Here is a 12,143-nt window from a genome sequence, read left to right as displayed (position 1 = left end):
CATGATTATTTTTATCATTCTTTAAAAAATATACCATGCTAACAACACAAACCTTATGAATTCTGAACAAAAGAAAAGACTGCCTCCCCAATAATTCATTTAATTTGTTTGTGTTAAATTCATCACTCTTTAGGTGATGACTATTACCAGTTAGCTTTATTAGGCTGGATAAATAGTATGCCCCAAAACATTTTTTGCCTGATAACTAGGATAGAGAATTTTAAGGAGGCAGGAAACCGTCAAAATAGTAAAACTTCCATTAACCCTAGAGAGGAAGCATGTCTGTACACATAGGTAAAAATACAGTTGTTGGGATGACAGGAAAAAGGTTTTAAATGTAAACTGGCTAGATTATCTGCATTAATAAAATTTGGTACTTAAGTAACTGCCTAAGCAATACTATCTATTGTAGTCTAGTTCTTTCAACTACAGTCTCAAGGAGATTCTAGTAGAAAATGTTGTAAATTCATTATTCTTATGAAGGTTTCAATCATAAATCAAGACTTGGAATATTTTCTCCATTTCATTTTATGACTCTTATGTGTATTGTAAATCTGCCCTGTCAACTTTAAATCATCTTTAATATATGGAAAAACTTACAATTGCACTAAGTCCCCAAGGAAGAATTACCTTTAAAATTAAAAGATTCATTACTACAAAGAAAAGTGGTTACATTATTTCAGTATAAAGCACCTTATCCAAGGATTAATTCTCTGAAACCCTTTTACAACCTGATTAGACATGTCAGCAGGAGTTAACCTTAAGTGCTTCCCGCTGAGATTTTACATTAGGGCACGAAAATATTTTTTTCATCTGTCATTTCAGTGAGATTATGAAATCATTGCTGTAATAATTTTGAGGTGTTTTGATGTTGATGAAGCAGTTTTTTCTCTAAAGCCATTCTTTCAAATTTAGAAAAAATGTGACAACTGTAAAATCCAATTATTTAAACCCAATTTATTATATTTAACTTTCTGGTAAATTGACCTAACCATGGAATCCTTAAATGGTTTTAAGTTAGTCGTTCAATATCAAAAACTCATTAATTACATAGTGGTTTGATAACCTATTTGGTGATACAGAAAGTAAGACAAAACAAAGTTGACTTTTGCCTTGAGATCTGTGTGACCTAAGACAGTGCTAATGGAGACTTTAAGGACATACAGCATGTTGAATGAATTCATAGACCATGTTTGCAATGGTTAATACTGAGTATCAACTTGATTGGATTGAAGCATGCAAATGATCCTGGGTATGTCTGTGAAGGTGTTGCCAAAGGAGATTAACATTTGAGTCAGTGGGCTAGGGAAGGCAGACCCACCCTTAATCTGGATGGGCACCATCTAATCAGCTGCCAGCAAACATAAAGCAGGCAGAAAAACGTGAGAAGTCTAGGTGGGCCTAGCCTCCCAGCCTACATCCTTCTGTGCTGGATGTTTCCTGCCCTCGAACATCGGACTCCAAGTTCTTCAGCTTTGGGACTCGGACTGGCTTTCCTTGCTCCTCAGCTTGCAGATGGCCTACTGTGGGACCTTGAGATCGTGTGAGTTAATACTTAATAAACTCTCCTTTTTATATATGTGTGTGTGTGTGTGTGTGTGTGTGTGTGTGTGTGTGTGTGTGTATTCTCTCCCTCTAGAGAATGTTAATACGGTATTGCTGTATTCATCTTAATAATTTCAAAGCATTTTTCAAAAATTTAATCCCAACTGTTAGAAATTACCTACAAGAAATCGAGAGATAAGTGATTCACCGGACAATAGGTGTCACAAGTCTGAACTCCCGTTTCATTAGTCCTATCCAGAGACCACATTTTCTGCTTCAGCAATACTTAGATGCACATCTCTCAGCAAACACAAATCAATTGGACAATTTAAACTAGCACTATTCAACCATAATGAATTCTTGCTGAAAAATGGTCTGTCCCTACTTGTATACTGTAGTGCAATGACATTCCACTCTTCATGTCAGAATGACACGAGTCAAAGTGTCTAAAGGAAATAATTTAAATGGAACAAAGTCAAATACTTACGTTTTATTTTTAAATTCTCCTCTATTTGCAGTTATACTTTAAAGTGTACTCCCTTCTCTATCCTATCATGAGGACTGGACAGACTCCACAGAAATGGCTGGACAAAGCAAGGGAATTTGCTTAGATAAGACACCATTTCTCTTTACCCTGAAATCCCTGCAAGTGCAGTTATTCCAGAGGAGTCTGGGCAATGACTGATGGGTTTAGCATCCTACCTGCAGGGAAATTGCCAATCCCAGCTGTAAAATGAACAAATATCCAGTTATATTTGTTAGCCATCTTACAGTTTAATATAACAGGATTTACAGCCAATTATACATGAAAGTTTAATTCTGTGTCAGATAAAGCATATCTTTGATGCAGAAATAGAGGCAGCATTAGGCCTTACCTGGTTAAAAGGTTTTTGCTTTCTATTCATTCCTTCGTTCGTTCATTCATTCAAACCTGTACTTACTGAATGCTGACTAAATGCCAGGGGTTTCTTAAGAGAGATTTAAATCAGATGGGATCTTTGACTATTATAGGTTTCAGCCTAGGGGTAAATTAGGGAAAGACAACCATGTGTATTCAAATAAATGTAATTAAGAGTAATGGGTGTGTGTGTGTGTGTGTGTGTTTTACATGCTTGTCCTGTGTAGATAACATGTCCACCGTTGCACCTCTGGGGTGGAACATCTATAAAATTTGGATAATGATACCCACTTTGCAGGGCTATTGTCATGAGTGCTCTTATACATGTGCTATTTATTAAATAACTATAATTTCTCATCTTTCTGTTCCCACTGCCCTTAACAATGATTTGCATATTTAACTCAATAAGCATCAGCTGAAATGAGTTGGTCTGTTGATGTAAGTCTGCTCAATACGGTCTTGTTCTCGGTATAGGTTTCTTGCCTTTTTGATGCTTTAGAACTAGGCTTTCAAGATAAGTCAAACAGGGAACCTGATGGGTAGATGAGGGAATTTTCAAACACACACTGATTTAGGATCCTACATGAACGTGGTATATAGTGTCGCTTATTTATAAATCAGATTTTTAAAATTGGAAGCAACTCTGTGATCATCTAGTCCATCTAGTCTACACCCTTCCTTTTGCAAATGAAGAATCCAAGAGCCAGAAGCTCCCAGACATCCTGACTCAATGTCCTATATTTATTGTGTAGCCTCCTTTGTGGAAGTTACGTATGCATTTGACTTCACTTAATCTAAGACATCTATTTTCCTTGAACTTTTGATAGGTCTCCTGGTTTCCTCAAGGGAATCCAATGTAGTTGGATTTCAATCTCTTTGAATTGTGGCCTCAGCTATAACAGTTTTAGCTGAGGTTTTAATGGCTGCACTTAAGTAAATTTAACAGATACACCAGGGGGTGTTCCAATTACATACACCATTAAAGGGCTTTCTGTGAGGATTTTTAAAAATTACCATTAAAAAAAAAAAAGCATAGTCCATGTGCAATATAATTTACCAGCAGGAAACATTTCAATGTCCTGGAAAAATTCCCTATAAAAAGGAAGACAGAAAAACAGAAAAGTCACAATACTCAACCTACTTCAAGGGAAGCTTGGGATCTTTTTGGCTGTCTGCCTCTAAACAGGTAAAAGGCTTTGTATTATGTCTAGCACGAGTTTTTCTTTTTTGGATTGCATGCTATTGTATGTCTACAGGGCATTTGACAGCCCAAGGGCTAAATCCAGGTGTGACAGTATCTAATGATGTCCGGTTCGGTTCTTCGTTGTCCTTGCCAGCACCAGCCACAGAGATCCAGGCTTTGGGGAATCCCACAGCTTATCGACCAGTGTTTGATTTAGTCTTTAGCCTCTTTCCCATCAAATGAAAATTAACTTAGAGACACATTTCATTAGAAAATTAGAGGCCCCCTTGGCTAGGAAGGCATTTGGTCAGGGACTAACTACTTTGAACAGTGTTGAGTCCTGAGCCACAGATGGTCCAGCCAGCAGTAATGCTAGGAAGACTGAAGGATAGATAGAAAAATGTCATTAGTACCATGGGGTAGCCATTTAATGTCAACCAATTTTATATTAGCCAGAGATTTCTAGTAGGAGCTACTTTCCTTAACAGATGGCTCAGTTCTCTTTATCTCAGGAATGAAAGAGTTGAAAACCAATCCACAATGGGGGAAATGTTATGGCAAAATGGTGAACTTGATAAGGGATGAATTACGGGGTTTGGATAACCAAACAATAAAAATAAAAGTATAGACTGTTTTAGTACTAAAAAGATCCTGAGCATGTGAGCTTAAGTACTCATTTTGTCCCCAGTGGCTAAGAAACTCAAGGCAAGCCAACAGGTATCTCTGAGTTTCAGTGTCTGTGTATAAAAACTGTGACTCTGACTTCTGTCTTCTGCAGGGTTAGTGATACAGATGCTAGCTTTTTCACTAAAGAGGTCTTTTAGTTTCTACTCAACCTTGTCTGCGTCTAATTTGATTGTGCATTCATGTGCCTTAGAATGGAGCTAATTCCAAAACTCCTAGCTGGCCTTATTCTGCTGACTCTGTGTGTGGAGGGCTGCTCCAGCCAGCACTGGTCCTATGGACTGCGTCCTGGAGGAAAGAGAGATGCCGAAAATTTGATGGATTCTTTCCAAGAGGTAAGTTTCTCTCAGCTTCAAAATAAGACATAGCAATTTGATTCAATTTAACTATATTAAACATTCAGGAGGAGCCCCAGTGGCAATATTCTATGATGTTGTACCCTAGATACTCCAGCTGAGATAAGGCACTTACAAAGTAGAAGTCCCATTCCTACTTTCAGTTCAGACAGGGACTAAACAAAGAGCTGGAAAAATTCCAAAAGAAGATATTAATAGCAACAAGTGTGAGATAGCACGTCACATTCTGAGTGTATGGGATTGCTAAAGGAATTAGAAACAATGCGATAGGGTCAAGGTCTGTATCAGAAGATTATTCTTTGGGATTTTGAAAGAAAACGTTAGAACTTTGTATGTGTTTTTCATTTCATCTTTTAAAAATATCTGTGATATTAGATCAGTACATTTTTATAATTTATAAATGAGTATCCTTATCAGGGATGCGTGCCCTATCATTTCTTTTCACTGGTAGGGGCATTTAAGCAAAGTTGGAGACTGGTAGAATACAGGAATTAGCAAACTCAAGATGATAAAATAACATAGTAGAAAACATGCTGATTTAATTTCATATAGATTAGATGATGGAACTGGCACCAACACTAACGTGAGGTACTTGCTTTTTTGTTTTCTGGGGTTGTTTTCTAAGACAGGGTCTCACTGTGTTATCTAGGCTGGAGTTTAGTAGCACAATCACAGCTCACTGCAGCCTTGACCTCTTGGGCTCAAGTGATCCTCCCACCTCAGCCTTCTGCATAGCTGGGACCACAGGCATGCATTCTCACACCCAACTAATTTTTAAAATTTTGTATAGAGATGGGGTTTCCCTATGTTGCCTAGGCTGGTCTCAAACTCCTGGGCTCAAGGGATCCTCCCATCTTGGCCTCCCAAAGTGCTGGGAGGATGTTTATTTATAAAATACGACCACTCATCAGGGTCACGTAAGGAAAGAAGCCATCTATGTTAGCTGATTAACCCGAAAAATAACCTAGGGCTGCGAAAGGGAAAAATTTAAAATCATTTCATTATCATTGGAAGGAATTATCTCTTTTCTGAGAAATAATAAAAATTTAGTATTAAAGAAGACCCGGAATCTGAAGCCTCTTCTCTGCAGGTTATACATGAAGCAAATCTCATTTAACTATGACATATTTAGTAAAACCTAGAAAATAAAAACCAACCCTTTTTACAACTCTAAAAAACTCTTGGGGTTTGTTTTTTGGGATATACTGACTCTCATGAGGCTGAAAACGCCTCCCTCTTGTCATCTTTAAGGGGAAAATATGATATCTTCTTACTGTCTCCATTATTTCCAGATCCCCATGCCATTCTGTAGAAATGTCAGATGGCAGATCTGTGTCCTTAAAGTCCCTATGCTAATCCTGCAGCTTTCCCAGTACCCCTCAGCCCCACATCCCCCTTGACCCCACTCTCCACAATTTTTTGGTAGAAATGGAAAACACCATTTCATTTCTTTATCTCCATCTCAAAGAATCACATTCTCTTTCTTCAGATAGTCAAAGAGGTTGGTCAACTGGCAGAAACCCAGCACTTTGAATGCACCATGCACCAGCCACGTTCTCCCCTCCAAGACCTGAAAGGAGCTCTGGTAAGTTAAAGTGATCATAACGTGATCATAACATAGAGCTCTAGAGGTGGATAGGCCTTTGGGGATCACTCAGGTCAGCCACCTCCCAGCCACTGCGGGGCTTACGTTCCTGACTCCTGTGTTACCTCCTGTGGTAGGACTGTGTTTCATGACAATCCCAGTCAGTGGTTAGACAGCACTAGGGGCTGAAATGTTTTGTTTGTTTGTTTGTTTCTGAAGTTGAATTGAAATCTCTCTGTAACTTTTATCTGTTAATTCTGGCTCTAGCTTTTGGGATAACCAACAAAGCAAATTTCTTCCCACTGCTGCATTTCAGTTCAAGTAAAATCACCAAACCCCCTAGACTACTCCTCTCTAGGCTCCTCCACAGCCCTCCACCTGATCCTGCAACTGCACTTTGTCTTACATGGTTTTCCAGAACCCTGGAGAATATACACATGAGAAACACTACTCTAGATGGGTTGTTTTTCTCCTTTGGAATGAAAAATATCAAACTACTAAATTTATAATTTAGAGAGTGATGGATTTGATTTCCAATTTCCTGATAGGACTATAACCACCTCCAAATTCCACCCCCCAAAATGGAAATACACTAATCTTATTAGGTTTTTGATGAAAAAGTATAAAGATAATTGAATGTATCAGTTGAATCTTTTTTAAAAAATATTTGTTGAGACAGGATCTTGCTCTGTTGCCCGGGCTAGAGTACAGTGGTGCAATCAATGCTCACCACAGCCTCAACCTCCCAGGCTCAAGCAATTCTTGAGACTAGATTAGCCTCCCTAGTAGCTGGGACTATAAGCCCTTGCCACCACACCCAGCTGATTTTATTTTGTAATGTTTTGTAGAGACAGGGTCTGTGTTGCCCAGGGTGGTCTCGAACTCCCAGCCTCAAGTGATCCTCCCAAAGTGCTGGGATTAAAGGTGTGAGCCACTGTGCCTGACTTTAGTTGAATCTTGGATTTGATGTTGATATTCTCTGATCTCTATTGTCCACTTATTTGTGGCAATCAGAAGGCATTACAGTTAATTATCAGTTATGCCTAGGAGCTGGGAAAGCCCAAATAAATCATATATAAAAATAAGCTATAATTTTGTCTACAGTGACTTCAACTTAATATACCCACGGACAAAGAAAAAACTGGGCAGACATCGTTACTTCCTTTCTTTTACTTTCTTTTTTTTTTGTTTTGAGACGGAGTCTCGCTCTGTCACCAGGCCAGAGTGCAGTGATGCAATCCCAGCTCAATGTAACCTCCGTCTCCCAGGTTCAAGTGATTCTCCTGACTCGGCCTCCCGAGTAGCTGAGATTACAGTCATGTGCCACCACACCCGGCTAATTTTTGTATTTTTAGTAGAGACGGGGTTTCACCATGTTGGCCAGGATAGTCTCGATCTCTTAACCTTATGATTCGCCCACCTTGGCCTCCCAAAGTCCTGGGATTACAGGCGTGAGCCACCACGCCCGGACTATTTCCTTTCTTTTTCTAATTTTGCTTATTGCATTACAAAACTGGCAAGCAGTGAAATTTGCCAAACATGACATTATGAAGAAACTGAAGCAAAGACTGGTTTAATAGCAAAGTAAATGACCAGACTTTTTTTCACTTCCATCCTCCACAACTCACTCTTACAAACTATTAATGTAGATTTTATGTATATTAAGTAGCTTAAAAAGACCCAGTTGGCCAGGCACAGTGGCTCATGCCTGTAAGCCTAGCACTTTGGGAAGCCGAGGTAAATGGATCACTTGAAGCCAGGAGTTCAAGACCAGCCTGGCCAACACGGCCAAACCGTCTCTACTAAAAATATAAAAATTAGCCAGATGTGGTGATGCATGCCTGCAATCAAACTACTAGAGAGGCTGAGGCACGAGAATCATTTGAACCCAGAAGGTGGAGGTTGCCATGAGCTGAGATCATACTACTGTACTCCAGCCTGGGTGACAGAGTGAGGTTCTGTCTCAAACAAAAAAACAACAAACCCAATTTATCATGTCTCTCTAGCACTAACTGGAGTACAAAATCAAACAGACCAAATCCTTCTAGACTGATATTTTAGAAACCAAAATGTCAAAAATGTAATGAAATTCAGCTGGTAAAGTCAGTCTTGATATATTTGTTATATATTTTTCAGGAAAGTCTGATTGAAGACGAAACTGGGCAGAAGAAGATTTAAATCTGTTGGGCCAGAAGGAGTGATCATTACTAACATGACTTGAGTATAATTCTGACATTGGAAATTTATAACCCATTAAATACCTGTAAATTGTATGAATTTCAGAAATCCTTACACCAAGTTGCACATACTCCATAATAAAGTGCTGTGTTGTGAGTGAAGTGGCATACCTGGTTAAATCTTTCTCCAATTCAGAACTCCTGGGGAAAGGGTACTGTAAGCCCACAAAAGGGAGCCCTCCAGGTGTGTATACAGGTGGCAGATGGGAGGGCAGATGAGCTGAAGTGTCTGTTGTTGACAGCAGGGATCTCAGGCTCTCCAGCACCCCTACCCTGCATCTGCCCACAAGCAGAATAGCCACATACTGGTCCAGCCAGAAAAAGCTGATTGAGCTCCAGTTTCTATGGGATTATAACTTTATCTTTGACCATACTCTACAGAAGTTGAGGTGGGGCCACAGCCAAGGCTTTCTCCCACTTGGAAAGAAGTTCCCTCCCTTGATTGTCTCCAAACCCTTTGAAAGTTTAGTGGAACCCAAGTGAGACCTGGAGGTAAGGAGGAGGGGGCCTCCAAGGACTCCTAGTCCAGTGCTCCTTCTGGTCCCATGCAATCTATCCACGTGGTGTACACTGAGGGTTGGGACTGAGACCTAAAAATAATGAGTGTTCTTCTACTTGATCTGTTTGGTTTTAAGAAACACAGTGGAATACACAGACTGTTGGAGACGAGACTCTTGTTCCCATGTCCCCTGGTCAGATAGCATTGCCACCATTCTTGCTCCAAAAAGACCAGGGACAGGCTTTGTGCTGGATATGTGCACAGATATTTTTACTAACCATCGTAAGAACCTTGGATTGTAGTTAGTATTGGCTTTGCTTTAAAATGAGGAAACTGGGGCTCAGAGAGTTTAGGAGACCCAGCCATGTTTGGTTCCATGTTCACTATTCCAGTATTGCCCTATGATGAGCAGCCAACAGAACTGGACTTTGGATGCTGGGTTATTTTGTCCATTGGAGCTGAAACAGGAAACTAGGGTTCATAGGTCAATGTAGATTTAGCAATGACTAATCCTCCATAAGGCCCCAGACACTATGACACTGATGTTCTCATTTAGTCACATAACTTCCAAGTGGCTATGAGACCACTGGGAAAAAAACAGATTTCAGATAACTTGCCCAATGTCTCAGTAACAAACTGACCTGTCAAAGATCTAAGCCCTTTTTCCTCTTTTAATCAAATGAACTCGCCTCCCTACCCCCTACCCTGCTCCCTCAAAAAAAGGAAAGACTTATGCTAAGAAATCTGAACAGGGGTGAGAAACATCCTGTGGGGAAAAACTGCCTGTTTTTAATACAAATATTTGCTACTGCACAATGACAGATTTCCCAAATACCTCCATTGGAAGAGTCTCTAAAGTGGAATCAAATAATTTCTTCACTCTGTCTTTAATAAAATTAGGCAATGATGTGATCCACAATCTGCTTTATGAAACAAAAGCAAAACTGCACTATTTCACTAATCAATACATGTGAGCAAGATGAGAGGCTTCCATTAGCCAATTACCCAGTGACTATATATATATTTTAATGGAAACAGTATACTTTACAATCTTCACATTATTTAACACATTAACAAAAAGCAACACACCCACTTAACTTACACATCCTGCTTGAAGCGTCAGATTTCCTTAGCCAAAGTTTGTCTTTGGGACAGTTTCTTTAGGGCCAGCTGCAGGCCTCCCTTGAATGGGATAAAAAGATGCTCATCCAACTGCCTGATGCTGATGTTAGAGGCTTTCAGGAGGTACCCTTGACTTTCACATGGCCCAAATAACTAAGGGGAAGGAGGAGGGTGAAAATGGCCACTTGGGACCTGAGCATGGTGCCTCACAACAGTTCCAGTTACTTAGGAGGCTGAGGCATAAGGATCGCTTGAGCCCATTTCAAGGCTGCAGTGAGCCATGATTGCAACACTGACTTTAGCCTGGGCAACAGAGTGAGATCCCATTTCAAAATGAAAATGGCCTCCTTATAAAATCATAAACACTTCCCTGAATCTGAAGACTCTTAACTCATCAATGTAGCTTTAAAAAAAAAAAAAAAAAAAAAAAAATCCTAAGCCTTTTATAATAAAGGGTGGGGAAACATATCATTTAATGAGTTCTCAAATGCATATGGCTTTAAATGATCAAGTAGTAAAAAGAATGGTTCGAAAATATATCATTTTAGCAAAACTTGTAGAAGTTGCAGTAGCTTACAGATGACTAGAAAAAAGCCAAGAATCACTGCATAAGATAATAGCACTTAGATCTTGACAGAGGAAGACACTTTATAGTATTTCTCAATGGGGATCCTAGAGCCAAAACATTACCCAGATCTGTCAATTTAGTATTTAGGGCCCAAATGCTGTGCTGTTTTCAAGAAGCATGATTCTTATATGAACACAGTGAAGCATTATTGCTTCTAAAAAGCAAAGTATTGGAACACATTTTTTTTTTTCTTTTTTTGAGATAGTTTCACTTTGTCACCCAGGCTGGAGGGCAGTGGCATAATTACAGCTCACTGCAGCCTTGACCTCCTGGGCTCAAGTGATTCTCCCACCTCAGCTTCCCAAGTAGCTGGGACTACAGGCACGCACCACCATGCCCAGCTAATTTGTTTTTATTTTTTGTAGAGATGGGGTCTTACTCTGTTGCTCCTGCTGGAGTGCAGTAGGATGATCATGGGTTACTATGGCCTTGACTTCCTGAGCTCAAGCAATCCTCCTACCTCAGCCTCCAAAGTAGCTGGGACTATAGGCACGCATCACTGTGCCTGGCTAATTTTTTAAATTTTTTTGTGGAATCAGGGTCAGGGTCTCACTCTGTCACCCAGGCTGGAATACAGTGGCATGATCAGGGCTTACTCTTGCCTCTGCCTCCTGGGCTTAGGCAATCCTCCTGCCGTGGCCTCCTAAAGTGCTGAGATTACAGGCTGGACTCCTGGACAGAACACTTTCTTGGGGTGAAAAAAATTGTAAGTTGTAAGCTCAGGACTAAACAGTGGTGCCAACTAATACAAGCGTGACTGCCCCTTTCCTCTCTCCAACTTGACCCACCACCAGCAGGGATTTTATGAAACACACCTTAAATACCAATTTCCTAAAGTCTTATTTCCTTTATGTGGTGGTTTTCCAACCTTGGTCTAGCATTGGAATAACATGGGAGGGACTTCAAAGAAATGTGGATGCCTGGATCCTACTCCCCACCCTCAGAAATTCTGATGTAATTGGTCTGGGAATGGCCTCTCCCCAGGTGATACAAACATTCAACCATTTTAGAACCAGTTCCTATCCTTTTCACTTAAGTTATTAGATATCCTCTTTAACCTTTTTATTTCTCTCTTTACCTGTCTAAATATCTGTGGGGAATGGGTAAAGAAACAGAATCTATGTACATTAAATGAATTGCTATCAGAAAATTGTCAGCCCAGATAGCAAAAAAATAGGACAGAAGGGTGAAAAGAACCAAGTGGTTTGTAATTTTTCTTATTTCTGGGCAAAGATGACTCCAGGGCCCCACAGTGCAGGTTTAACCTAATAGGACCCGTAAGGAAACAAGCCAGAAAAATGCTAGGTGTGATGTGTCATGAAAGAGGCGTGGGTAAGGAAAAACTGCAAAGTTCAGGAAGGATTTCATTAACATAAGGGCAATAACAAACTAAACACACAATAAAC

General features: G+C 39.9%; 1 protein-coding gene across 4 annotated transcripts; it reads left to right on the top strand.

Moving 5' to 3' along the window:
- Positions 1 to 1,502: 1,502 nt before the first annotated feature.
- On the top strand, positions 1,503 to 8,590 carry GNRH1 (gonadotropin releasing hormone 1). Of its 4 annotated transcripts, XM_023216756.1 has the most exons (5): positions 1,503 to 1,543; positions 3,504 to 3,629; positions 4,504 to 4,645; positions 6,156 to 6,251; positions 8,388 to 8,590. In XM_023216756.1, exons 3-5 carry the CDS (start codon positions 4,505 to 4,507, stop codon positions 8,427 to 8,429), a joined length of 279 nt encoding a protein of 92 aa, XP_023072524.1. In that variant the 5' UTR covers positions 1,503 to 1,543; positions 3,504 to 3,629; position 4,504; the 3' UTR covers positions 8,430 to 8,590. The 4 variants fall into 4 exon arrangements, with proteins under 4 accessions (XP_023072524.1, XP_023072522.1, XP_023072525.1 ...); XM_023216754.2 differs by having other exon boundaries at positions 1,504 to 1,543; positions 3,504 to 4,645; XM_023216757.1 differs by lacking the exon at positions 3,504 to 3,629 and having other exon boundaries at positions 1,522 to 1,543.
- Positions 8,591 to 12,143: the final 3,553 nt, after the last annotated feature.

This window comes from Piliocolobus tephrosceles, chromosome 7 (genome assembly GCF_002776525.5).
Source record: "Piliocolobus tephrosceles isolate RC106 chromosome 7, ASM277652v3, whole genome shotgun sequence".
Classification (NCBI taxonomy): Eukaryota; Metazoa; Chordata; class Mammalia; order Primates; family Cercopithecidae; genus Piliocolobus; species Piliocolobus tephrosceles.
The sequence above is the reverse complement of the archived record's forward strand: the minus strand, read 5'-3'. Positions and strand labels throughout refer to the sequence as shown.

What these genes read in the sequence shown, in the direction of transcription:
- GNRH1 (XM_023216754.2), top strand. Translation starts at nt 4,493, where the DNA reads ATGTGCCTTAGAATGGAGCTAATTCCAAAACTCCTAGCTGGCCTTATT. An exon ending in TGATGGATTCTTTCCAAGAG is followed by an intron (nt 4,646 to 6,155) that starts GTAAGTTTCTCT and finishes CTCTTTCTTCAG; the next exon opens with ATAGTCAAAGAGGTTGGTCA. An exon ending in AAGACCTGAAAGGAGCTCTG is followed by an intron (nt 6,252 to 8,387) that starts GTAAGTTAAAGT and finishes TATATTTTTCAG; the next exon opens with GAAAGTCTGATTGAAGACGA.